The 27527-nt window shown below is 27.1% G+C and overlaps 5 protein-coding genes across 8 annotated transcripts; 3 read left to right on the top strand and 2 right to left on the bottom strand.

The window, feature by feature from the left end:
* The first annotated feature begins 4804 nt into the window (after nucleotides 1-4804).
* LOC132946311 (succinate dehydrogenase cytochrome b560 subunit, mitochondrial-like) lies at nucleotides 4805-9490 on the top strand. The gene is made up of 5 exons (XM_061016238.1): nucleotides 4805-5054; nucleotides 7202-7255; nucleotides 7958-8163; nucleotides 8936-9072; nucleotides 9138-9490. The coding sequence occupies exons 1-5, from the start codon at nucleotides 5035-5037 to the stop codon at nucleotides 9246-9248; spliced, it is 528 nt and encodes a 175-aa protein (XP_060872221.1). The 5' UTR covers nucleotides 4805-5034; the 3' UTR covers nucleotides 9249-9490.
* On the top strand, nucleotides 5061-7195 carry LOC132946309 (peptide-N(4)-(N-acetyl-beta-glucosaminyl)asparagine amidase). The gene has a single exon (XM_061016233.1). It carries the CDS (start codon nucleotides 5134-5136, stop codon nucleotides 6859-6861), a length of 1728 nt encoding a protein of 575 aa, XP_060872216.1. The 5' UTR covers nucleotides 5061-5133; the 3' UTR covers nucleotides 6862-7195.
* LOC132946310 (probable oligoribonuclease) lies at nucleotides 9476-16041 on the bottom strand. 4 transcript variants are annotated; one of them, XM_061016234.1, is made up of 7 exons: nucleotides 15868-16041; nucleotides 15455-15542; nucleotides 14671-14761; nucleotides 14173-14334; nucleotides 13199-13292; nucleotides 12965-13091; nucleotides 9476-10921 (listed from the first exon to the last, which is right to left on the bottom strand). In XM_061016234.1, the coding sequence occupies exons 2-7, from the start codon at nucleotides 15496-15498 to the stop codon at nucleotides 10801-10803; spliced, it is 639 nt and encodes a 212-aa protein (XP_060872217.1). In that variant the 5' UTR covers nucleotides 15499-15542; nucleotides 15868-16041; the 3' UTR covers nucleotides 9476-10800. The 4 variants fall into 4 exon arrangements, with proteins under 4 accessions (XP_060872217.1, XP_060872219.1, XP_060872220.1 ...); XM_061016236.1 differs by lacking the exon at nucleotides 15868-16041 and adding an exon at nucleotides 15716-15861; XM_061016237.1 differs by lacking the exon at nucleotides 15868-16041 and having other exon boundaries at nucleotides 14676-14761; nucleotides 15455-15669.
* A 2946-nt stretch (nucleotides 16042-18987) lies between these two features.
* LOC132947211 (DNA-directed RNA polymerase II subunit RPB9-like) lies at nucleotides 18988-20100 on the bottom strand. The gene is made up of 5 exons (XM_061017454.1): nucleotides 19895-20100; nucleotides 19623-19677; nucleotides 19401-19474; nucleotides 19199-19325; nucleotides 18988-19132 (listed from the first exon to the last, which is right to left on the bottom strand). Exons 1-5 carry the CDS (start codon nucleotides 19957-19959, stop codon nucleotides 19061-19063), a joined length of 393 nt encoding a protein of 130 aa, XP_060873437.1. The 5' UTR covers nucleotides 19960-20100; the 3' UTR covers nucleotides 18988-19060.
* A 108-nt stretch (nucleotides 20101-20208) lies between these two features.
* LOC132947210 (vacuolar protein sorting-associated protein 51 homolog) lies at nucleotides 20209-26560 on the top strand. Its single transcript, XM_061017453.1, has 15 exons — nucleotides 20209-20407; nucleotides 20819-20953; nucleotides 21031-21132; nucleotides 21215-21334; nucleotides 21984-22124; nucleotides 22209-22361; nucleotides 22820-22923; nucleotides 22992-23192; nucleotides 23262-23475; nucleotides 23810-24028; nucleotides 24102-24266; nucleotides 24328-24438; nucleotides 25301-25528; nucleotides 25599-25711; nucleotides 26277-26560. Exons 1-15 carry the CDS (start codon nucleotides 20327-20329, stop codon nucleotides 26383-26385), a joined length of 2196 nt encoding a protein of 731 aa, XP_060873436.1. The 5' UTR covers nucleotides 20209-20326; the 3' UTR covers nucleotides 26386-26560.
* The last annotated feature ends 967 nt before the right edge of the window (nucleotides 26561-27527 follow it).

Here is a 27527-nt window from a genome sequence, read left to right on the forward strand (position 1 = left end):
AACTCTTATACTGTCTGATTAGAAGCGGTGATTTTCTGTCTTTGTCTAACATACTGGAACATAGGAATTTAGACGTGTTTTAATTTCAACGTACCGATTGATCTAGTGAAGCGATAAGAATTATTAAAACAGATTTGAATTTATTGTCATGTCTATACTTGAGATCTACTTTCCCACATGTTTGATTTTATCCCGCTAAATCTTAAAAAAATCGTAATTAAAAAGAAAACGGTATATTTAAAATTTTAAAGAAGTTGAAATCAAAAAATTAAAAATATGAGTAGACTTGACGACAAAGTCAAATATGTTTTTAGAATTTATTATTATCGCTTCGCTAGATCATTCGGTATACATTGGAATAAAAACACGTCTAAATTCTTATGTTGCACGTGTATTAAACAAAGACAGAAAATCACCGCTTCCAATCCCCTTAAATTTAAATTGTTTACATCATCGGCAGTCGGACCACAGTATAGTTAGCATGTTATGGAGTTTTTGATCACAGTTTACTGCTAGGCGCTAGCTGCAACCGTACCAACTGTGTACATACCAGTAACAGTTTTAAAAGTTTTCACTCAAAACTTAATATGTTGTTCTACAATCTACACTATAGCCATCCTAAAATCTATAACTTCGTTGATGTTTTAGTACTTACTTGGAGTTCAATCTCAAATCTGAGACTTACATAAAACTCTGAATAATAAAGGATTCAAAACGAAAAAAGTGTGTGCAAAAATAAACTTTTATTAGACAACATATCATGACAAAGCTTAAACAAAAAGAAATATGGCAGTTTAATTTCGTTGAGCATTAAGTTTTAAGTTTTTTCCAAACCAACTATCTAAAATTTAAAAAAAAAAAACGGGGATGTCGCTTTGCTGTACAGTAGGTGTCTAGAGGGATTACGGTAACGGGTGCGTTCAATTTTAATTTAATGATATGGAATCATTGTATACGAAAAACGGTTAAGTGAAGACGGTGTGCACAGCCTATATAATATTAGTTATTACCTACAATTATTAGTTATTACTAAGTATATTTTATGATATTATTGTAATTAAAGTAATTTATTTTACTATTGGGCATTAGCAGGTACTATACAGTAGGTTAAATTAATTTTTCCCGAAAAAATTGCATTTCAAAGCTTGTTATATATGTATAAAATATAATAATTGTGTGGTGTGTATACAAAATGAAAAAATAAACATTCAGTTAAAATGTCATACCTATAAAAACCATATTTTTAGGAGACGACTTTGTCAACCTCCCCGTGTTGTCTCCTGGTTAACGCTATAATAAGCTGATATGAAGTGGTAATTATTATTTGGCCTCAATTAATATGTCCCTCTCATAAACCACTAAGCAGATGTAATTCGTATTTGATTTAGGTATTTGATTGGGCCGCAATTCACCACCACCGGTCTATTCCGGGTCTTTTAAACTATAAAGATCTATGAATCTATGATAATAATGCATACAATATGATCAAATTAGGTATGTGAAACTGAACTGCGAGTGGGCTAATATTATGCAGCCATGCAGAGAAATTATTTTAACAGTAAGTTAGTAAACTCTTATTATTTTGAAAACTATATTAACATTTTTGAGAATTTCTTTTGCATAATATTTTGAAACGTAATGAAGCAATATTTCTTAAATCAATTATACAATTTTAGATTTTTTATATTTGTGCCTATCATTACATTTGAAGTTCAAATGTTAACAAAATTATTCAATATCACGAACATTTTCAAATAATTCTATTGTTCAAATTTGTATAGCTAAGGATTTAAAACAAGGTTAACATAAAAAATATCTAGACAGTCATTTTTTATAGACGTTTTAAGTTCAAATTTGGACGAAATTGAAATGTAATCGAAGAATAACTACATTATTTTGTTGTAATTTTTCTTTATTTTAAAACTTTATTCGTGGGGACTTCAAACTGTTACAGTGTTACGTGTTTACTATAAAATATGAAGTATTAAAGTTTACTATATACCTACGCAATGATTTTTTCAGAATAGTTAGATTAATTTCTTGTTATTTGCTATTTATATCATGAAATTATTCACTTCTACAGTTTCGTGGTGTTGGCTCAACAGTTAATACCAATAATATAATATGATATAAATAATAAATAGTATACATTATTATATGATAACTAAATATATTTTTCAGTAAAAATCAAATCAACCTACCCAGGTACATACTAAACATATATCTAAAATACTAAATTACTAATAGGAAAATAAATTATTTTAATACTATAATATCCAAAAACATATTATTAAATATACTTGATATAATATATGCATACAGACCGTCGCCGCTCAGAACCGTTTACAATGGTATATCATAGAATTAAAATTGAACACCATCAATCACAGTGAACCACTCGTCACCTACTGACTATAACTGTTTAGCAGAATAGTGTCTACTAGCCCACTTTTTTTTTACAATGGTTTTATCGTTATAATTTTTGAAGTTTAATTAGTTATATGTACCCAGGTCTAAAGTCTTGACGAGCTGGTGAACCAAAAAGTTAAATAAATATCCCACTTCCCTAGCTGCAGTACCATTCAATTTCACTAAAATAAACACTTACTTTAAATATAAGTAATAGGCAACACAACTTACGCTGTATTGTTGTTGTACTATGTAGTTCCCCTAGAACTGGGAAGATGCACGAAGATGATAATATAATATAATATAATTTTGTGTACCTAATAACCTATTAAATTAATGTTAGTTGATTTGTAAGATAATATCAATATTTATTTTATAATAAAATAAAATTATACATGGCTGGTTTTAATTTATTGTAGTTGTGGGTGGGTACTGGGTAGCTTCAATATTTGCCCCTACGGATAAAATGTGTATGACGCCACAGGCGAGTACATAAGCTTGGTCCAACCTACTAATTGTTATTTTATTCGTAAGAATCATTTAACATTATCATAGACAAAAGGGGAAAATTTAAATTAGGTAGGTACTAAGCCACTAAGGTACCTCCCAACAATTATTTGTTTAATCATTTCATAAAATTATTTATGAAAATTTATTATAATATACAAATTGTTTTTTAATAATTTCTAGATACTTGTTGATTATGTATAACAATATTCGTACAATCGTACCAACCTATATATGTATGTGACATAACAATAAAATTATTTATTTGTTTCTAATTTATAAGGTATGTTTATTGTTGATATGAATGGCTATTGCTATTTTTTGAAAAATAAACATAAAAAGAAAAATATTTCCATTGCACAATGTACATTTATCTATTAAAATATTATATACAGATTAAGTATAGGTAATAATAGTGTAAAAATAGACTATAAATATACAATTCAAAATTTCAATTTCAAATTATATACAGTTTAGCATTTTTTTTCTTTTTTAAGGTTTTTTTTTTAATTTAAAAAAGTTATTCCAAGCTTAAGTTTATAACTGAATGAAAAAAATAACTCATTTGTTATTGTTTTGAGTACCTATAATATCATAGATTATACATTTTCAAAAATTGTTCTGCAAAACAGTGCAATAAATAGGTACCGAAATAAAATAAAGTAATAATACTTAGTAGTAGATATTGCAGATAAATATTTTTAAAAAAATTGCAAATATTTCGAAAAAATAAATTGTGAAAAGTTCAATTTGCAATTTGGAAGTGCTGCAGTAAAAACTAACGTTAGCACGGTTAGGACAGGGGAAAGTTCGACTTTCGGGGAAAACAAAGATGCGGGAATTATAAATAACTGGTCAGGAAAGACATGCAAGAATTCACAAGAATTGAGCACTAATTATTGGAACGAAAAAAATTCAGATTGGTGGAAGGAGCAGCGTACTTAATTTAGTATTTTTTTTTACAGATTACAGATATTTAGTTAATAGTTATTATCTTAGTTCATAACTATTACTATTATAATATGTATAACATAATACCATTAAACAATCCGTAACCAATGGGAACCATTTTTTATAAACAGAAAAAAATTTTCGTTTTCCATGGTAAAATCCTTGTGTGATCATCACTATACATATATCTAGCGGTACCTACGTATGTATATACCATGAAAATTCCAAGTGTCCTACAGCTATCATAGTTTAGGCTCTACGTTGGTCAGTTAGTCAGTCAGCCAATTGTCCAGTTTTCCGAGCAACTTTTCCAATTTTGATTTTCGTAAGACCCTTTTGTTCGGACTGTTACGAAAATTAAAAAAAATTAAATTTCGATTACTTACCAACGAACGTCATTTAATTTTTATTTATACAGACCTATACAGTTATTATCTATGGCCGTGAACAGACAACACTGAGTGTCTAAATAAGTCTATCTTAAACACAGACATCTATATAGTACTAGATATCGAACTCTTACCGCGAACTGAAGCATCAAGGCCGGGGGACAATTGCATGGGGTATTTCATATTATGACAAATAAGATTGATTACGATTTATTTTGTATCGTGTTTTATTATTTCCAAACCTGTAGTCTTAAAATCAAAAAAAATATTTTATATAAGTCATTTACATTTACCATTTTATTTTACCATTGAAAACGATGTTGTCGTTCCTAATACATTTTGTATAATGAACGAAAATATGTCTTGCCCCCCGAGAAAATGGCGGCCGTCGACAGCTGAGCTTCACTTGATAACAATGTAAATTATATAGGAGTACCTTATCTAGTTGGTATAAAGATGTCCGTGATGTTAAACCGTGGTTGTAAGTAAAGTATGAACTGCCGATAAATGATAATGAATTACAACGATTATCAGCTGATATCTAGTTGACCAAAACATACTTACTGCTGATTTTCGTCCTGGGCTAAATAATGTGTTGCAATAATACGGATTAATGATTTCAATTCACCATTATTGCCATTATTCAGTAACCAGTAATCAGTATCCACTATTCTCACCTTCATAATATCATTAAATAAATAAGTTTTCACTAATTCACTTTTCCAAGTATAAATTATTCGTTCAAGTGCATAATATATTGTAAATTTTTGCTCACATAATGGCTCTGTATTTAAGAAGGTAATATAATTATAATATAATTAGTTAATGTGTAATCAAAAATTTAGTTTAATTTTTTTGTAACCAAAATTATTGCAAAATGCTTCAGAGTTTAAATGATATAAAAAGCAATAGTATCGATATCTGTTTTCGAGTTGTCAATGTTTTATTGCAACTCCTCAATGACATAATAAATCATCCGAATCAACCGAAATTCAGAAGACTTTACTTGGAAGGCGATGTAATTCAAAATAATCTTTTGCCTTTTGCCGGGGCTATGGAATTCCTTTTTGAAATAGGGTTTATAGATGATGGAATTTCTTTAGTGTTGCCAGAATGTATAAGCCTAAGTACATTAAATAATTGCAAACAACAACTTACAAACATAATTTCAGAACATAAAAAGTTAAATTTAAATGAAAATAGTTTCTTAAAAGAAATTAGTTCAACATCATTGGCTGTACTTAAGTTTGAAGATAAAATATTGCAAAGTAAAGCATTAGACAATTTATCACCAGAAGATATTGAGTTATTTTCAAATTTCAACAAAAATGAACCATTATACCACGAAAAATTGATGTTAAAACTTATGACATGGTTTAAAGAATCATTTTTTAAATGGTTTGATACACCAATTTGCCAGTTTTGCTCTAGTACTACTAAATTTAAAGGAATAAATCAAGACAAAATAGATGAAAACGTTAAATATTCAGAAATGTATGAATGTAATAACTGTTGTACAATCACTGAGTTTAAGAGATATGGTATCTGTGAACAACTTTTAACTACTCGTCAGGGTAGATGCGGTGAATGGGCCAACTGTTTTACTTTATTCTGTAGAGCTCTTGGTTGGGAAGCAAGATTGGCAGTTGATAAAACTGATCACGTATGGACTGAAGTTTGGTCAGTTCATCAAAAAAGATGGATTCATTGTGATCCGTGTGAAACTGCTTTAGACAAACCATTGCTATATGAAAAAGGTTGGGGGAAGAAATTGTCATATGTCATAGCTTACTCTAATGAAGAAGTTCAAGATGTTACTTGGCGGTACGTAGAAAATAGTTATGACGTTTTAAAAAGAAGAACACTTTGTTCAGAAAACGATTTGTTGAATACAATTTTAAATTTGTCGCAGCATAGACAAAATAATTTATCATTATCAAGGTGTAAATATATTGCTGCAAGACGTTTGAAGGAGTGTTTTGAAATGTTATTTGAGCCTACATGCACTGTTGGTGAAAATTATGGTGGCAGAACGTCCGGTGCTCTTGCATGGAGATTAGCTCGAGGGGAAATGCAAATTGAGAAATTTGTTTGGACTCCGTCTGAGACTGAAATAGCCAATAAAAGATTTGAGCTCAAATATTCTACTGCTTTTGATAAATATATTCATGGCAATAGCACTCACAAAGGATGGAAAAGTGGTGTGTACAGTTATACCTCATTATTCCGCAAAGAAGAATTAGACTGGAAAAATGTTTATCTATGTAGAGAAGAACGCTGCGAGAAATCAACAATAGAATGGCGATTTGACTTCTCTTCAAGTGGTCTGGTTATACAAGACATTAAATTAATTTATACTACAGCTCTATTCAACACGGGTCAAGTTGAATGGAAGTTAATTGGAAATAATCTAACCGTGAATCTGCCTACTATTGAAAATATTAAAGAAGTCATTGTTGATCAAATGGAAGGTGCTGATTTTGTAACATTAAATGCAACTTTATCTGGAGGATCTGGGGACACAGCCTGGCAACACTCTCAAATATTTAGACAGTCAATAAAAGATCAAGACTATCCATTTCAGATTGTGTTTAATCTTAAATAAATACTTAGCATAACAATAAAATAATAATAATTTATAATTTACACATATTTTATTTTAGTGTTACAACTTAAAATACCTATATATCTTACTCTAAGAATATTATTGTTTTTAAAATATTATTACTCAGTTATTATAGTATAATTTCCTTTAAATACCTAAATAAAACATTCAACTAATTATACACGCAATTGGGTTCTTAAACCTGTTCAATTCAAATAAATAAATAAATAAATAAATAAAAAAGTAAATATTATATAATATATTATTTAAAAAATAAAATTTTAAAATTGTATTTATTAATTGTTAAATTTATAAATTTAAATATTCTGAAATATTTCAGTGTACACAGACTATGCACAGCTAGACAAGCAATGTCTTTCCAAACACCGACAATGTAAGTAAAAAAATGATGTTTTTAATAATAAAGTGTTATTAGTTATTATTTATTTAAATTGTTAAAACACTTTAAATATAGCTTACGACTTATGAGTTATGAATATTGTAGATATTATTATTATAATATTACCAACCTCGTAGCCAGGGATTTTCAAGGGGAAATATTGAAAAAAACAATAAAACTAAAATTATTACTAGTACACATACTAATATTTATATTTTGAAAATTAATTTTTGTTCAATAATAGCTGTATTAATATACCTAATATATATGCTGTATACAATATATTTTTCAACATAATATTACTTGTAATAAATTAACATAGTATTTTGGTTTTTACTATACCTACTGCACATTAAAATTAGTAAATGGACATTGCTATATCAGAGAAAATATTTATAATTTTATCCCCAAAAATAAAGCTAAAAATCTGAAATATACTTTGATTTTATAAAATGTAGAATTACAATGTACCTATGCATAACATTACATTGAGTATTACATTTTTCTGTGATTTCTTTCAAATCTACTAAGACATCTAGACACTAATACACTAAGTAGTTTTTTTTTTTTAATATTTATTACAAAAAGTATACTAAAAAAAAAAATATAGCTGTGTTGCAGCTAAAATTTGAAAAACTAGACCAGTATGATAAAAAAATACGTGTGATTTATTTTTATTTAAAATTTATTTTCTAGACACCGTATGATTACCATGCAAGTGAAAACTGTTCAAGAAGTTGAGGGCAAATCAAAAGAGACTCATGATGACAAAAATAACCGCCTTAATAGACCTATGTCTCCTCACTTGACTATTTATAAGCCTCAATTAACAACCATGTTATCTATTACACACCGTGGAACTGGAGTGGCATTGAGTGGTGTTACTGCTGGATTAGGAGCATGTAAGTTTTATGTTGTTTTTTTTTATCTTAAATTATCTATAGGCAAGTATATTTGATAATCAAAAAAATAAAAACTAATTATATTTACTTCTGTGGCCTCACCCTGCAAGTAGACGTTTTTAAAAAATAAATATAATCAACGTAGGTATTTACAAAGTAATTCAAAAGTGATCCCATGTTAGTTCCATTACTGTACTCTGCCCAGTGAGAGAGCGCAACCAGGCGGCAACCAAAACATGTTATTGTACGTACATGACCTCATGGCTGGAGAAATATTAAACCTCTCCTCATCATTTAGATTAGGCGTGCAAAACCTGGACATTTTAGGTATAAATATAAATATAAAATTTTAATTTAAAAAAAAATGTTATTTTAAGAAGCTTTTAAGAATTAAAAAACATTTTCCAATTTTTAAGTATAATAGTTTATGTTTGATCAAAATTACCGGTACATGCAGGCGGTATAAATATAAATTTTGAATGTGGCCCACGAGTTGAAAAAGGTTGGGTACTGATTTAGATACATGGTAGAGTTGTGTTATCTCACTGGACAGATATATAGTTTCTTGCTTAATTATTTATATCAATATTAAATGTGTAAAAATTGCTCTACATAAACCGATATCAAAAAATATTTATAATTTAATAATTAAATTTTTGTTATAAATTGAGCAACACAATGTCTGTCATAGCATTATTAATTTTCCAAAATTTTATTAATCAAAGTATTTCTCACTCCATAATTTTGTATTGATTAAAATATTTTATTACAGTATTCATTTTCACGGATTTGCCGACATTTGTGCAATTTGTGCATGGGTTGGAACTACCATCAGCCGCTATTATGTCAGCTAAAGGATTAGTTGCTTATCCATTCTTCTATCACCTATGTAATGGTATTAGACATTTGGTGAGTTTTAATGAACTTAATACCAATTTTAGTTTTAAAAAATTAATACTATTTGTTTTGTTTAGGTGTGGGATGCTGGTAAATGTTTGACCATCAAACAAGTTTATTCAACTGGATATGGTGTGATTGTCGGTAGTTTACTTCTAACAGTATTGTCTTTAGCTTATACTACATAAATAATAAAACAACAAATTGTTCAGTTTCTTACTTTATTATACAAAATTATTCATTTAAAATAAAATATGTTTGTTCAAATTAATGTATTATACAGTTTATGTTATAATATTTTAGTTATCTCAATATTTATTTGCCAGATAGAATAACAAGTTGTATAAGTAATATAGTTACATTATATTGGTATGTATGTAATACGTAACATTTTTTTAAATCATTACAAAAATAATAATGTTAAAAATCATTTTGTTTTTTATTTATTTCTCAATGATACAATTGTGACAGTTTTATAATATAAATATTGTTTTTGTGGTAGATACAAGTTTTTTTGTTTCTAACCGATTTTTCGTAAGGTTTACATTATCACGGTTACTTATTAACAAAAAAATATTTATAATTCATAGATTTACCTTGTAGATGAAAAATATTGAGTTATGGTTATTTTATTATAAATATCATAATATTATTGAATATATTTTATGGAGATTGAAAGTAGATTACACTAATATTGGAAAAGAAAGAATAAAATCGGTACTATAATACTGACATAGAATTTTAGTAGTATAACTGTTTATAAAGCCCAGTCCAGACCAAAAAAGATTTGTTGGTATCATATGTTTCTGTCATTATCATCAACAAATATTTATGTTACCGCTTATGACAGGAAATCGGAAACATTGTTGATGATACGCGTCTCAGACAAATTTTTCTTTAGTCTGGACAGGGCATAATGTGTACAAGTGTAGGTATAACATTCATAAACATGCCTGAACAACAATATTTCTCATTACAACATCTGTCGGGGAATAAACAAGGACAAATGTGGCAGTATCTGTTTATAACTAATTATTTTTCTAGAAATAACAATATTCATTGTACTGAATAGTAAACTTACTGTGTTTAATTGGCTATTTACGTGGTGAGCAGTTCGCTTTATAATATTTTATATTTTTTCGGTTATCGGGACTAGCAACCATAGTACATAATACACTTTAGACACGACGGGGTCACTCGCTCACTTAGAAAATTTAAATAAAAAATATCCCTCCATTATCCTATGTAACTCCACCTGGCACCTAGGGTAGTCTCGAGTAAAAATAAAATTTTTAAAAGCACATATTATATTATATCCGCGCGCAGTGTGGTCATTCGTTTGCTGCACACGCTCAGACAATTTAAATCAAAAATATCGCTCAACTTTATATGTAAAACCACCTTGGGTAGTTCTTGAGGTAAGGTTATGTTAAGTTGGGTTACTCCGAGACCTACTCAAGGTGGTTTAAATGTTTAATATTATAGCAAATTGAGGGATGTTTTCTATTTAGATTGCCCGAGAGAGAGAGAGTACCATGCACTCTGCCTTGTCAATATTTTTATGATGCAGTAGGAGAACAATGAGAAATGGCAATTTTACATAATTATTATGAAGGGTGAAATTTCAATGCACTTGTAACATTGTTTTTTTTTCTAGCATAATTTTTGATGCTTGTTTTGTTGCAAATCTATGTAGGTAATGTCTTGTTGAATGGATATACCGAATTTAATATTTTTTCATTATAACTTTAAGCAGCTTTTGTAAAATTGGAGTTCTTGAACACTTTCTTTAATATCATCAAGAGCTCTGTGCTTACACGATTTGATTGGAACTTCATTAGCTAATTCGGGTTTCCAACGTCTAAAATGTATACATTTATTAATATTATATACGTTAATTAGAATTTGTTATATACTCAAAAATTTTTGTTAAATGGGATTTAAAATAAATTAAACTGTTAATTCAAGATAGATAGGTTGTAGGTTCTTGATAACCTGACTTTTAAGATGTATTTACTCACCTTTAAACTTTTATATCATAACATAAAAATCTGAAGATAAAAAAATTAAATGTATCAGAAACTTCAAATATCAGATTATCAAACTACAAAACATAAAACTATGAAAACGAGAATAAGCGGACCAAGATCATACAGCCACTCACTTGAATAAACGTCCAGTAATAAGTTGCATGATTAAACAGCCACAGGCTGCACTATGGTCGCAACAGTTGCTAACTTGTTTAACACATTGTGTATGCCTATATATCTGTGTTCACGGTAAATCATAGCCTGATCTCATCGATAAACAATAGAAAATATAATATCTTGAATGATTGTTGCACTTAAATTTCTGCCTTAAGAAGGTTGAATTAATAAAACATATGAATAATATTTCCACATTCGTGCAAAGCACACCAAGTCCAAAAATAGGATTTTTGAGAATCAAGTTTAGCAATATTTTTAACTTTCAAATGTAACTAAATTTTGCTTTTGCTTGTTTTAATTGATTATCTTAAGCAAAGTAGTTATTTATGAATGGTTTTAAATAATATGAAACTGAAATTTATAATTATTATTATAGTTAAAATATAAACTACTAAGTAGGACTTTTACATAGTTTACAAGGACTTATGCCTGTATGCATAGTGAATTTATGTGTCACATGAGATATGTTAACTATGTATTATGAGAGTATGTGACACAAATTGACTGCATACAGACATTAGTGTGTTCTGTGTGTATGTGTTATTGTTGACCTGGCACAACCTAGATTTATCAAAATTAATTCATTTCCATACAATTAGTACTATTTAATATTAATATTATTATTTTTTTAAACAAAATTTATTTACATTTAATGTTTTTAATTTTTTTTTATATTATACATAATAATTTTTTATAAATATTTATAACCAATGATAAAACCTAATCAATTTGATTTTAACTGTTTAATAATGGTTAAAATAATAATATTTTATAGATTAAAAATGGACTTAATCAATTTTGCATGTTAGCTTAACTATATTCTATTAATTATCAACTTAGTGTGTTCTGCGTATTAAGTAAAGTATCAAATGGACTTAGTTGACATTTTAAACTGTTTATTTAACATTTATAAATAATATTTTTGTTCAAACTACTAAATGGATTTGTTTTCTGTCCTGTGTCCTGAGCTATCAAGTTTTTTTTAAATATTTTTGTTTCTCAATTTAAAACTAGGTCATCAATCATTAATAAATTTTATTTAAATAAACACTAAACAAATTATACATTATCTGCTCCTATAAATAGAATGATGTCTATCGCTAATAATGAACAAATTGATTTTTTAATTTTAATTTTGTTTTTTCTTTCAATATTTATGTAAGAAAATTTTTTTATTAGACTTATATTCTGTGATTTTTAATTTATTATAATTAAGTAGGTATGTAGTTAGTTTTTTCCAAATGTTATTTATACAATATTTATATGTACTAAATTATTAATCTTATGTAATTGGGTTCTTGCCCATAAATAAAAATAAATAAATAAATATTGGGGAATTAGTTGAATATAGCATATTGTAGATATTTTTAAACTAAATTCTATGTAATAATAAACCAGAAAAATAAATTTTTTGACTTAGTGTTTTGCATGAATGGGGACAATATGTAGATGTATAAATATGTAATTTTACAAGCTATATAATGGGTCATGGTTCAAAATCATGCATGAATAATCCCTATACTATGCTGGTTTAAGTAGCAACCAATGCGACCACAGTGCAGCCTGTGGCCGTTGAATCATGCGACTCATTCTTGGCCGTTTTTAGAAGCTGAATTTGTTCATCACCTTATTCTAGTCTTCCTGCATAAAACGCTTAGCAAATAAAATATAATATTATAATTATGTTTAATACATACTTAAACAACTCTTTTAGAGTAGACACGTCTATTAATCTATGACTTAAATGATTTTCAAGTTTTGGCATATATTTTCTAATAAAAGTTCTATCCATGTAAATAGAATTACCAGCTAATGGACAAACACCTAAAATTATAATAAAAGTTATAATTTAATGATTACACTGGCACTAACCTGGTTGAATTTAAATAATCAAGAAAAATACATATCAATTTATATATTTTCAAAATCACCTTTAGGAGCAAATGGTTTGATAAACTCGTATAACATTTTATCAGCTTGTTCAATTGATACATTACTCTTTCTAACATTTTCAGTCAAGCCACTCTACAACAAAAATACACACAAAATTAAAGGTTAGGTAATATGTTAGGTAAGTGACAAATTAATTTTTCAATATAGATAATATATGATACAACCAGCCACCAGGTATATGAAGTATCAATATAATATACTCTGTTCATGTTAAGAAACACAGTCGGCAGCGCCAGTCAGGCAACACTTTTTTGTCCCCCACCAAGTCACCTATCAATATACCAGCCGTGTAGTATTTGTCATGCCCATAGGCACTAGCTGGTCGCCGACTAGGTTTCTTATTTTGAACAGAGTATAGGGAATCTCAAGGACAATTTAAATGCCTAGGTAGAATTTTGTCTATCATAAAATTAAATGCTCATTTGTTTCTATACTAAGCAGGAATGATTTAGAAAATTAGTACATACTGCAGTAGTATAGTTTTGCAAACATAGTTCATATAACAAAGGTGCATAAAAACAACTAGTTGACAGAGAATGAAAGGACTAATAATTAAAGATAATATTATTAAGTCTTAAAATATACTCTTGGATCTTGGCACTTATTAGGATATAAATAAGCTCTTTCAGAGAAATTATAATTAAAATGTTTAATAATTATATTTAATTTATCCAAAAAAGGGTACAAAAAAACCAGACAAAATACAAGGACTTATACTCTGTTCAAACGTAGTCAGCGACGACCAGTTTTTGTCGAGCCGCAACCGGGCAACACCCGTTTGTCCCCCCCCCCTTCATCTAGTTAATTATCTGTATACCTGCCATGTAGTATTGCCACATCCCTACGCACAAGTCGACCACCGACTATGTTTCTTAAGTTGAGTATAGTGTGGATAACTGATAACTCGCTTTACTGAGAACAAAAAAAATCAAAATTGTGTTTAAATATTTACGATTGCATGATGCTTTTTGGACCAATCTTCCATGTTTTCCAACACTTCATCTGATTGATGTATAATAATATTTGGACTCTCAGCTAAAACTTTTAAATTTTTATCGGTTATAATAATAGCTGCTTCGATCAAGGAATGGTGATTACAGTCTAATCCAGTCATCTGAAAATCGATAAATACAATTTAGTTTAAATGTGTTTACATAATCATAAATTTATGTATAGTAAATTATTTCAATAGGTAGATTTAAATTTAACGTATTTGCATTAAAACATGTAGGCACTTATTTGAAAATCCAATGTTGGTATTGCCAGACGCTGTGAAAAATCTGAGTATTCAAAAATATTGTCTTTAATTACACATAAAAATTCCATAAAACAGAATTGGAATGTATGCATAATTTAAACATAAAAATGAGGTGAGCATGCTCAAAAAATCACCATGTATGTGTTAATATTTAATTAATTTAAGTAAGTAGAGTTAATAATAATTACATACCTCACCATCAAACCATACAATATTGTGTTCATTGTTCATTGTTGGATTTATTTCAGTGCTCATTTTTCTTCTTAAATTTAAACAACTTATCCTGAAATAAAGCATAATACACAATTATGAATTGATATGGTAAGTATTTTATATTTTAATCAGTATCGACTATCAAGAGTAAAAGTTATAAATTATACAGTTTAACTGAATGGGAAAACACAATGATTCATCTTATAGCAATTTAAGTCTAATTGCAGGTTATTTAAGTCTTAATACAATTAATATTTTAAAAATATGATTATTGAGAATTGTAACAGAATCAAGGCCTCACATATTTCACGAAGACCTATGTTGTAGTTTATGTAAACTACAAATATAATCTAAGTATAAATCCGATATTTCTATGAAAAGAATATCCATATTATTTTATAAAATTCTTGTGATTAAAAAATGTAATTAATTAAGTACATTTTCATAAAATGAATTTCATGGTTTAATCATCCATTTAATGTGCTTAAGATAATTTTAGTAATATCCAAAAATATAGCATAACAACTTTAAGGATTATGTACCTATCAATTAATTTGTGGGTAGGAAAAGTGTAACATGAAATTAAAATTATACTGATGTTGTAATACAGTATGCAGTACAGTGGCATACACAGGGAGAAGCGATTGGGGCCCGGACTGCTTACTATTAAAATTAGTTAATAAACTGATCTATAAACTAGTTTATAGCTGTAATATCCTATAAATATAACAAAGTAATAAAAAATAAGTTATACATCACTTACGTTTTCAATTGGTTGATTAAATTATTGAACTTGAACGTATTCATGAAGTTATCAAATTAGTTCAACAACAAATTTTCTCTACTGGGCACTAAAAAATAAAAAAAACAAATTAAATATGTCGCATAAAATGTAATACTAGTTTGATTGGAACAAAATTTGTAAAACAATTTTTAAATTGAACTTATAAACAATAAGATTGACGATAATAATTTATCACTTAAAACGGTTTACTACGTATTAATTTTTCTTTATCAATACTACCTAAATAATGTTATTATGAAATATGAAGAATGAACAAAATACAAATTACAAAGTACAAAGTACAGTGAACTATGAAATAAATACATTTTTTTTTTTTAAATTTACAGCCAGTGTCCAACATTATTGATAAAATGAAAATCCAAGCTATTTACCGTAATGAATTTTAACAACATTGAAGTTAGCTCGGAACAGTTGGAATACGGCGGCTAACTGCTAAGGCACACTGTCTATAATTTAGTCAGTGACCCTATTCTTTAATCAAAGAACCAATTAAGATATTGTACAGGACGTCACAGCACAGAATACGAAATGATACGATCCCCTCGTCAAGACGATGTGCCTTATCAATAATATTTTTGAGCCTCCGAACTTCACATATTGCGACAAGATAATCTGTTGGCGTTATTACATGCCTGTTTAGTCATGATTAAAGACCGGATTTATATTCTCTTAAAATACCTTAATTATGATGCTAATATTCTCGAAAAAACCTTAAAATATTCTCATTTATATTCTCTTAAAAATTTAAAAAATATGCTAAAATATGCAAAATATACAAAAAAAAAGCAAATATATGCAAAAATAATCAATAAACATCATTATATTTACTTTAATATGCATTTAAATTTTTTTTTTTTTTCAATTTTATATTAATAGTGAGTTAATTATTAGGTATTTAAAGTTTCGTCTTCTAATGGAATATTATTGCACTTTAGTAAGAGTTGGAAATGATAAAATAAAAAATTGTAAATGTTCAAAAAAAATTTTTCTGGGTACCGTAATATTAAAATTAAAAATAAATACAAATTTTTTCTCACAATTTACGAAATATTCCAAAATATGCTAATGAGTTAAATATTCTCTAACCCATAAAATATTCTCAAAAAGGTGGATAAGTGGATGTCGCTCTGCTGTACAGTAGGTTACAAGTGGGTCATTGTAATGGATGGTGTTAAATTTGAATTCAATGATATAATATCATTGTATAAGAAAAACGATTCTGAGCGAAAACGGTCAGTCAGCCTATGATTTTTCCAAGTATATTTGATGATATTATTGTGAATAAAGTAATTTATATATAACCTATTTACGTGGAGCCTTGTTTTAAATTTTCAATCCTTAGCCATAAAAGTTAAAAATTTATAAATTTTTAACTACAAAATAATTAATAAATTATAAATTTGATAAATGTTGTCAAAATTTGAACTTTAAATGCTTATAAAAAAAAATTGTGCCTATGTATTTTTAATATTTTTCAACTGCTATTAGAACGATATATCAGGAGCCTTATATTAAATTTTCACGCTTTTTTACCCAACAAATAAACATTTATTGATATTTATAGAAAAAAAAAACTAAAAAAATTGAAAACTGACAATGTCCATAAACAGCTCAAAAAGAGTCAAAATATTTTCAACATTTTATGGTGTATAGAAAATGCTAATATAAACATTCAGTGAAATTTTCAAGTATCTACAGTCATTCGTTTATTAATTACAATAAAATAAGAAAATTGTTACATGAGAAATCGAGTGAATATCTAATGATGTAAAAATATAAATTTCAGACGCTCATAAAAATTTAATTTGATTTTCTTGTAGACATTTTTTTTTTTGATAAAGGTAGACAAACTTATGAGTAATCTTATATTACATTTTCAAATCTTAGATTTAAAAAGAAAAATTTTTATGAATTCTCAACTCAAAATAATTTGCTAATTTTCGTGATTTTTCCGTATTTTGTCAAAATTTGAACTTTAAATGCTTATAAATAAAAACTGTGACTAAGGATTTTTAATTTTTTTCATCTGCCTTTGGAACAATAACCTAGGAGGCTTCTATTAAATTTTCAAGCTTTTTTACTCAACAGATAAAATTTTATTGATATTTATAGAAAAAAAAAACTAAAAAAATTGAAAATTGACACGAAAACAGATTTTGCGTAAAAATTCCTGTTTTTCCTTAATTTTTCTTTTGTTTTTTCATGTCGCTTTTGAAAACTACTGGTAAATTTTTACTTTTGACCCCACCAAAGTACCAACTAGATTCACTTTCCTATCAGAAAAGTTACTGTTGAAGAAAATCCAAGCACTTTTACTATCCTAAAAGATGATGACAGACACAAAAATAAAAAAAAAATAAAAAAAAAAAACACACATTATTGTAAAATCAATACATTCATCGCTCAGAATCTAAATCATCCTTAAAATCGATTTCAGTTGTTTCAATAATGTATACAAATTAAATTTTAAAACTGTCATCTACTACACTCATACATGTTGTACCAATATTATTTTTAATAATTATGAGAAAAAACAAACAGCTGCTGGAAATAAGAATATATCAGGAACACCAGTCTTTGACATAATTAATTCTGTTTATTTCTTATAATTTAAAAACGAATAATCATTAACTTTTTATATTTATATTAAAATTTTCTATATATGATATAATTTTCAAAATGTGATGGCTATTTGTATGCTATTTAATATTTATAGAAATAAACAATTTTTTTTTTATATATATATGTTGATAACATTTTGGTTGGAAGTCATAATAGGTTATAACTTAAGCAATTAAAAATTATCAAAAATACATGGTGAGAATTTTTAACTTTCAAATCAATAACTTAATAACTTATGTATTACAACAAATAAACTAATTTTGTATGAAAACAATTGTTTTTTGTTTAAATATTCAATTTTTGAACACTCATGTAGCACTAACTTTTTTGAACTTCTTTAAAAACGATTTATCAAGATCCTTGTATTATATTGTCAAGTCTTAGGTGTTTAAATTTCTAAGTACAAAATAACTTGCAATTTTTTTTATTTAGAATTTGTGTTCTTTTTATTTGTAAAATGTACATTATACATAATTACATAAACTACCGTATAACTTTGTATTACTTAATTATATTTGTATCTCTACATTGTGTTTAGATGTTGAATTTCCAAAACGTTATCCAACTGGATGTTTGTTGGGCTGTGTGAATGTAGTGGATTGTTTAACCCAAGAAGAGTACATTTCAAAATTTCCTCAAGGAGAAAATGGAAGTCCATTTATATTAAATATAATAATACATTGTATATGTAAAGACCCAATCATGATGGCAAATAATTTTCCGATTAAAGGAAAACACAAAATCTGTAAATGTTTAAAATAAACTATAAAATCTGATTCAATTGTCTTATTTTTTTTTCAGTTAAATTAGATGAGAAAATTTGTAACGTTGCTCAAAAATTTTTAATGAAAGAAATAAGTTGAATGTGATATTGTTTATTAATTGTTTATTTTCCATTGTTCATAATAAAGTACATATATAAATAAAAATATTATATAATAATTAAATTGAAGACTCAGTCCAACGATGTATGCAATGTGGATTGGTACACACATAATACAATCTCATTTCCTCCTGAAAAAAAAAAAAAATAACCAAATTAAGAATTAATTAAAATTAAATACCTAGTATAAGATATACCTCTGCACGTCTAGTCTGAGCTTGGAAAAATACTGATTCTCGGTGTTTACATTTTGGACAGGGATGATCTTCAGACCTGGGTAAAGTTGGATCAGACGTTACATCGGAAACGATATGAGTAAGTTCACTAAACGCAATAAAAAAATAATATTAATAACTAATGAGTAACAAAGTCAATCTGTGTATAGGCGTTTTAAATTACTTGATTTCGTGCATAATTTTGTTCACATAAATGCAATTGCTGTCAGCCATTTGTCTGTGATCGCAATTTCGGCACTGAAACATTGAACATCTTATTTATAATTTAATATAGAAACAATGTAGCATACACTTTTTACACGACCAAACAATTGGCATGTGGTAAATAATAAAAATAAAAACGATTAACCAAAACCGTCCAAAAGTAATATTATATTTTACTTACAGCGTACAACAGTACTTTATGTTCTTTGTCTTCTTTTGGATACAACATGTTGTTACTGGAAAACAAACAACACAAAGACAAAATTAATTTAGCAAATTAAACAGTCAGCATTCTTATTTATTTTTGTCATTATTCCTAAACCGTTGAAATTATTTAACTTGTACTTGATGTTTCGACTTTAAAAAAGTAGTATTGTCAACACTGTGGTCCGATCAAAATTCAAACAAAATCGAGAAACTTTAAAAAAATGAATTCGCATGATATAGTATTACCATTCTTGACAGAATCTAATTCCGACAAAACCGGGTCCATCACTCCGGGAATCGTAGCCCGACATTATTATATTATACTTTACAATACAAGCGTCTAGACGATCATGACTAAATTAACTAATTAATATTTATAATTTATTTAGTCATGGAAATGTCGTCTAAAAACGTCCAGTAACATGTTTTTTACTCGAAATTTTTAATTTTTGTTTATTTTGTGATAATAATATTATGCAGCCGTGATAATGATTATTGTTTTGTTGATGGATACGACGATGTGGTTACGACGATAACGGAAACTGATAAAATAATAAATTTATTGATAGTCAATCATAGTATTCTATGGTTTAATATTTATTATATTTTCTAATTTCTTTAATAAGTAATAAGTAGGTAGTTTATAATACTATATTATATTATTATATATGTTCTAAAATGGATATTAAACCAGGAAATCCTTATGACATTGACGGTGCATGTTTCAATGCAGAGATGTATGTCAAAAAAGTACTTAAGGTAAAAATAAATCAAATCTATAATTTACTGTAAATTACATTTTATATTAACACTTTCAATGCCGCTGACGCATAAAGGTCGCGTCAACAAAATTTATTCCAACAGGCCGGTGACGCCTTGAATCGTCAAGAACGTATACGTTCATACACACTATAATTAAATCAGATTTTTTTTAATAAACTCTAAAATTTAGTAGGCCATTGACAATGAACTCTAAATTTAAAGGTATGGGTGGTTTTAGTTTTTGTTTTTTCCGTCGTTTTTGAAATCACGGGCGGCGTTTAATGTGTTAAATAATGTTTTAAGTGCTTAAAAATATTCTGCAAATCCTGACCTCTTAGATTAAATTTCAGTTGATCAGTATGAATTGTTTAATGACAATTATATATACTAATTCATTATATTGTACAGGAGTCAAATTTAAAACAAGTAATAGATCATGAAAGAGAAATACATCAAGACATTCAGTCTTTACATTCTGATATGCAAACTTTAGTCTATGAAAACTACAACAAATTTATTTTGGCTACTGATACAATTGGAAAAGTAAGATGTTAATCCAGAATAAAATATATTATATATAATATAATCAAATACCAGAATGGTTTTAATTTGTGTTATAGATGAAAAATGATTTTAAAAGTTTAGAAGAAGACATGGAATCACTTTTATTTAAAATGGATGAGATTACAAATACATCAGAAATAATTACATCATCTTTGCATGCAAGTGAACATTTTTTAGAATATTAACTTTAGGTGGGTTATTATTCATTAAATAATTATGTATGTGTTTTAATATATTTAGGCCAATAGAGATGAAATATCAAAACTATCAGAGACCCATACATTATTAAAACGGTTGGAGTTCGTTTACACGCTTCCAACAACATTAAATAAACTTTTAATAAAAGGAGATTATGCACAGGTAAAATAATGTAAATAATGTACTTATTTAAGAGGTATGAATAGTATTGAAACATTAAGAAAATTAATTTTTGTATTTTAAATAATATGGTTTATTGAGTGGCTTAAGAAGAGTAAAAACACTTATTATCGATATTGTAGAAGAGAAGTTAATCCACGCCTATATACATTTTTGATATTTTTATTACTAAACTCAATAATTCAAATTCCAAAAGTAAGATATCACAAATTTTAGAGCTAAATATTGGACATTGAAAATAAAGTATTGAAAATCGACTTCTATACAAACCTAGAAAAACTTCTTCTCTTCAGTTTGTATAATAAGTGTTTATACTATGATGTCACTAAGTACCTAAGCTTTATTATTGGAAATACGAAATTCGCATTTGTAATAAGTGTGTAAAGTGCTGCATTACTGTAATTTACGTGCATGTGTGGGAGCGCTCCAATATTTATTTTATACACAGTCACTCGCACTAATGAACACTTACTATGCCCACATTTACCCACATGCACACACATAGAAAATTGGCTACTGAACTCCTTTTGTTGGTATTGAATGTTGATATCCCTTAGATTATTCATATAAATAAACTGATTATTTATTACAAAACAACAATTATGTAATTTTAATATAATATCTTTATTAGGTTGTTCAAGAATATTTACATGCTCAACGAGTTTTAACTCAATATGGGAATCAAGAATCATTAAAGGGAATACTTAACGATTGTAACAAAATAGTGAATGAACTAAAGAAAATTTTATACAGCCATTTAAGAGATAAAAATGTAAGTATTTATTCATGATTTATATTTACTTTTACCTATTATAGTAGAAGCATGATTTTACTAAAATGACCCTTTATGTCCTAGATTACTGGTAAAGAATTAACTAAATCTGTTAATCTGTTACTTCAACTTGATGAGCCAGTTTTATCACTATGCAAAGAATTTTTATTACACTCAAAAAATTGTCTATTGGAGTCATTGCTTGTACTTCAATCGCAAGTTGAAGATATAAATCAAGTAAATTTAGTTATAATTCTTATAGATTTTAATTTTATTATTCAAATATTTTATATTTTATATATATTAATACTTCTACCATTGACTAGATAATTTAAAAAATATATTAGAGTTCAAACAAGTACAAACGAGTATCAAGTTGTCACCAATATACAATTGAATATACTCATGTTTATCATAATATTGCTATTTTACGAATGTATGAAGTTAGACAAGTGCCTATCACTTGCTTCTTTTATAATTCTATTATATATTTGATCAATTTTCAACCTATCGGACTTCAGTACAATATGTAATATTCCGAATTATTGAATTATTTAAAAACTCGGATTATAATGTCAAGTCTTAACACAAGCAATTTTCAAATGCTATTTAAATAATAAGAGTATAATTATGAAATAAAAAAATATTGTAGCTTATGGTTTGTAATTTATTTATATATTTAATTATTTTCATAGGATATGATTGAATTTATTGATTTAGGAAGTGACACTTTCCTTAGTCAATTATGCCTGGTAATCGCATCATTCAATGATATGTTCGTTGAAAATTTATCAAAAAAGTAAAATATATCATTATATGAAAAAGAACATTTTGATTTATTTATTAATCATTGTCATTAATTTTCAGTAATGAAAATGAAGAGACCGAAATCAGTATAAATCAATTAAATGTATTTGTTGAAGATAATATGATTCGATACTTGGAAATAGTTCAGTGTTATATTGATAGAAATACAAGTGATACAGCGATCCTAGTTAGAGCTCTGGACAGATTTTATAGAAAGATTCAAGCAATTGGAAAATTGTTTTCCTACAAAGATTTTACATTGTATGTATTTAAATCCATTAAAAAAATAGTATTACGTATAATTGATAATAATATAATTAATATTCATAGGAATGTAATGGAGATTATTTCATCTGCTGCACGTCGTCAAACTAAATTACACTTAGATATGTTGAAAGCGCATTTCCATGATAAACTCGCAACTGTACGTCAGTCATTAGTATCGTTGCAAAAATTAAATGATAATGGATTTGCTACTGAATCTTTGGCATCATTAACATCAGATGTAATAGAAAAAGTTAAAGGAATTTTACAAGATATTTCTGTAAGTCAAATAATTATAATATTATAATATTATTGATTTTAAAATACACAGATAAACTATAGCATAGGAGTTTTTGGTGACTAAAAATATGCCGCTAGGTAAGCTAGGTTGCTATATCCATTGCATTAAGCACAATGTAAACGGATACAGTTAACCTAGCGGCTGACTGCATATATTTGGTCACCAAAAACTCCCATGGCTCATCTGTGTATTTTAAAACCAATGATAATATATTGAATTTGAATTGGAGAAACAAACCTATCAAATTTTAGTTATTATTTCTACACAATTGATTTAATCATATATATTTTCTATAGATTAATATTGTGTTTAGGCATTTTTAGATCCAAAAGTATCATTTTCAACCAATAATACTCTTCGAAAAACTATTAGTGTGGATTATGTACGCGAAAGTCTTGTTGTGGGATTTTTACATTATTTATCCTCGGCAGCTCGTTCTTATACTATTTGCATACCTTGTCCACCCGCTTTTCTTTTTCTGATTATGACAAAAATGTGTCTCGAATATCAAATTTCTGGTATCAGTCACTTGGTAAGCTAAAATATAGTCCTAAGAATAAATAGTAAATGATAGTATTTGATATTTATTATTAATTTATTCTTAGTTAAAACTAGTTGATGAAACTTACGAGATAAATAAATATTTTGAAACCAAAAACAAGAATTCATCTCAACTTAGCTCTGAAGTTGAGTTAGCATCAGATATGCATTCTGCCGCTCAACATCTTGTAAACTATTATGTACGCGTTGAAGGACTATCCATATCACAAGTAAGTAATACAAAAAAAAAACTGATATTGCTCTGCTTTATTTTTGATTTTTAATTTTTAGATGTTAAAGAAATCTGTTGAAACCCGTGATTGGCTTCATAGTTTAGAACCAAGAACAGTGCGCGCTGTTATGAAACGAGTGGTGGAGGAAATTACATCTGTCGACAGTCAAGTAAAACTTCTCACTTGTAATATAATAAATTAGTTAAAATTACTAAACTTCTGATGGATATATTCTCCGCGCTCATGAAGAACATGATCAGTTTGCCGTCATAAACCAGTTTTTTCCTTTGTTTACTGGTCATGCTAACGTGTTTGGAGTATACGTGTAAATATGGTTAAGAGGATATTGATAAGTGATCTCTGTTTATAATGCATTTAGCCAATGACAGAACCTATCAAATTTAATTTTCTTTACTGGTTTAAATTCAATATTAGAATTAATAATGAATATTTTCAAATTGAAAGATGATAGTATATTTTTCTGTATTTTAATTTAATAAAATATTCTAAATAGACCAAAAACTTCAACATTATTCACAAGTAACTGTCTCGTATTTAAATTTAGTCTAAATATTGATATTAACATAATAGTTTAGAAAGATTTTAAGAACCAAATTTTTACAGAACAGTATCTGTGCTATATTGTCATAAACTTTCTAATAATAATAAGAAGGACGTGTATCATTTATAAAATTTAAAAAAAAACCGTTTTTTAAAAATAATTATTAAGATTTTATACGCAATAGTTATAGTAGAAAACATATGATATCTAATACCTATCCATATTATTCATTACTTTGTAAACATTTATTATTAAAATAACACTCGGAAGAAGCTATCCATATTGGTACAAAACAGTTTTATATTAATATAATAGGCATTTGTTTGCTTCATTTTAAACTATTTAAGACAAAAATAAATATTATTTAATTTAATTTAGTTCATTTTACAAATTGTATTCTATGTTGTTCCAACAGAGGTTAAGATTCTTCTGTAATTACTAATTATTGAAATTACTCTTTATTATTTAGGTTGGTGAATTATTTGAAGAAGGTTTGCGGACCGACAGAAGTAGTGATTCGAGTCGTAGGACTCAAATGTCTAGACATATAAGGGCATGGTCTACTGGTGGAACAGCTACAAACACTCAAACGTTTTCTGCCATCAATAGATTATTTTCAGAACGCATAGATATATTTTCGCCAGTTCAATTTTCGAGGGTTTCTATTACAACAGGCATTATTAAAATAAGTCTTAAGGTTTGGATATTTTCTGTATAAAAAATTGTAATCTATACTTTAAACATTTTTTTTTCTTTTAATGTTCTAGACACTTTTAGAATGTGTTCGTTTAAGAACATTTAATCGCTACGGACTTCAACAGGTTCAAGTTGATATTCATTATTTACAGCTTTATTTGTGGAGATTTGTTTCTGATGAAAAGTATGATATTATATTCATTATCATTATTTTATAATTTAAAAATCATTCTAATTAAATATTGTTTATTAATGTATATAGGAAAAATTTTAAAAGTAATTGATTAAATTATTAGAGTAAAATAACTAGGTTTAAAATATATATCTTTTAAGTTCTCACAAAATTAATTTAAATACCTATTGTTTGATTAATTCTTTTATGAATAGTAAACATTTTATAACAACCTAAATTTTTTGAATTACAAAATCTGTACGTTCAAATTGCATTATGCTATTACCCAATTTCATATGAATATTTTATATTTGAATTTTGAATTATCTATTTGAAGCTGTTTTCTAAGTATTTAATTATTTTTTAGTTATCAACTCGTACCATTATAGGTATTATAATATTTCATATTATATTATTTCTTCTTAGCAACCTAATCCTTAAATGAACTTAGTTTTGGAACATGATATTGCTGAACAATAAATTTATTGGATAATTTAAAATAAATCACCGTTTATTTTACTAATAATTTGCTTTTGATTTCATCTATAGTAATTTTAATTTTTATAATTTATTTCAGTTTAGTACATTTGCTTCTGGACGAAATATTAAGCAGCTCCGTTCATAGATGTTTAAATCCAGTATTAATGGAACCAAGTGTTGTTGAAATTATTTGTGAAAGGGGTTAAATACTTATACTCCCTATTGTGTATTATAATATGTACCTATAACTGTTTTTTGTTAATTTAAAGTATATTATACTGTATTGTTAATTATTCAAATGTACATTATTTTATAGAAATTATTATACTTATTATTACTTATATTATTATATTATCTAATAAATAAATTAGATAGTCAATATATTAATTTTATTATAGTCAATAAATAGTGAATCTTAACGTAGACAAAATGGGAATATTTGTATAAATGTTACAGCATTAATTGTACACAATTACAACAATACATTTCTCATCAAAAAGTATTTAGAATGAAAGAAATTAAGGCGATTTGAAAAAACTGTTTTTCACGTTATAAAGACCTATTTAATATTTTCATTCACAAGTACCTACAAATATATCTAATCACGGTAGTATGCCCCCCATATGGATATTAAAAAAAAGGTTTGTTATTTTAGTATCGTCTTCTTTAGATCCTACAATCGACTTTTAAATTTAAACTTGTACTTACACTTATCAAAATTTGATTTTAAAAACGTTTTATACGTTTGTGTATAGGTATATTGAACAGTGAATTACGATTTTTTAGATTAATAAACGAAAAAGTTGTTTCTATTATCCAAAGTAAACAATAGGTACTAAACATATTAAGAGGACGTCGCGCCTGCATAGGTTGTCTCCGTCTTACACGTGCAGATCACCTTTAGCCCCGTTAATTTAAAAATTTGTGTGAATTGACCTCTTATAAAATTTAAAGGTAAGAATATTATCTAGGGCATCTCATCGGCATTTTGTTATATTTTAATTTTAATGTGAATTATGAGTATTTTAAAATTGTAAATTGTTTATACATATTTTAATACTCATAACTCAATTTAAAATTAAAATATAACAAAAAGCCGATGAGATGCCCTAGATAATATTCTTACCTTTCAATTTTATAAGAGTTCCTAAGTAGTTTCTTAGTAAATCTATATTATGGTAGCTTCCGTCTTACAAACGTACTTATGGGCATATCAGCCTCACCACACCACGCACACGACCAGTGCCCCCCTCCCCCCGTGGAATGTGTTTAACTTAGGAATAAAATCCTGGTAAAAAAAACTAAAAAAAAAATGTCTAACTATACAATTTAATCTATATTAAATGCT

The sequence above is a fragment of the Metopolophium dirhodum genome, chromosome 6 (assembly GCF_019925205.1).
Source record: "Metopolophium dirhodum isolate CAU chromosome 6, ASM1992520v1, whole genome shotgun sequence".
In the NCBI taxonomy this organism is placed as follows: Eukaryota; Metazoa; Arthropoda; class Insecta; order Hemiptera; family Aphididae; genus Metopolophium; species Metopolophium dirhodum.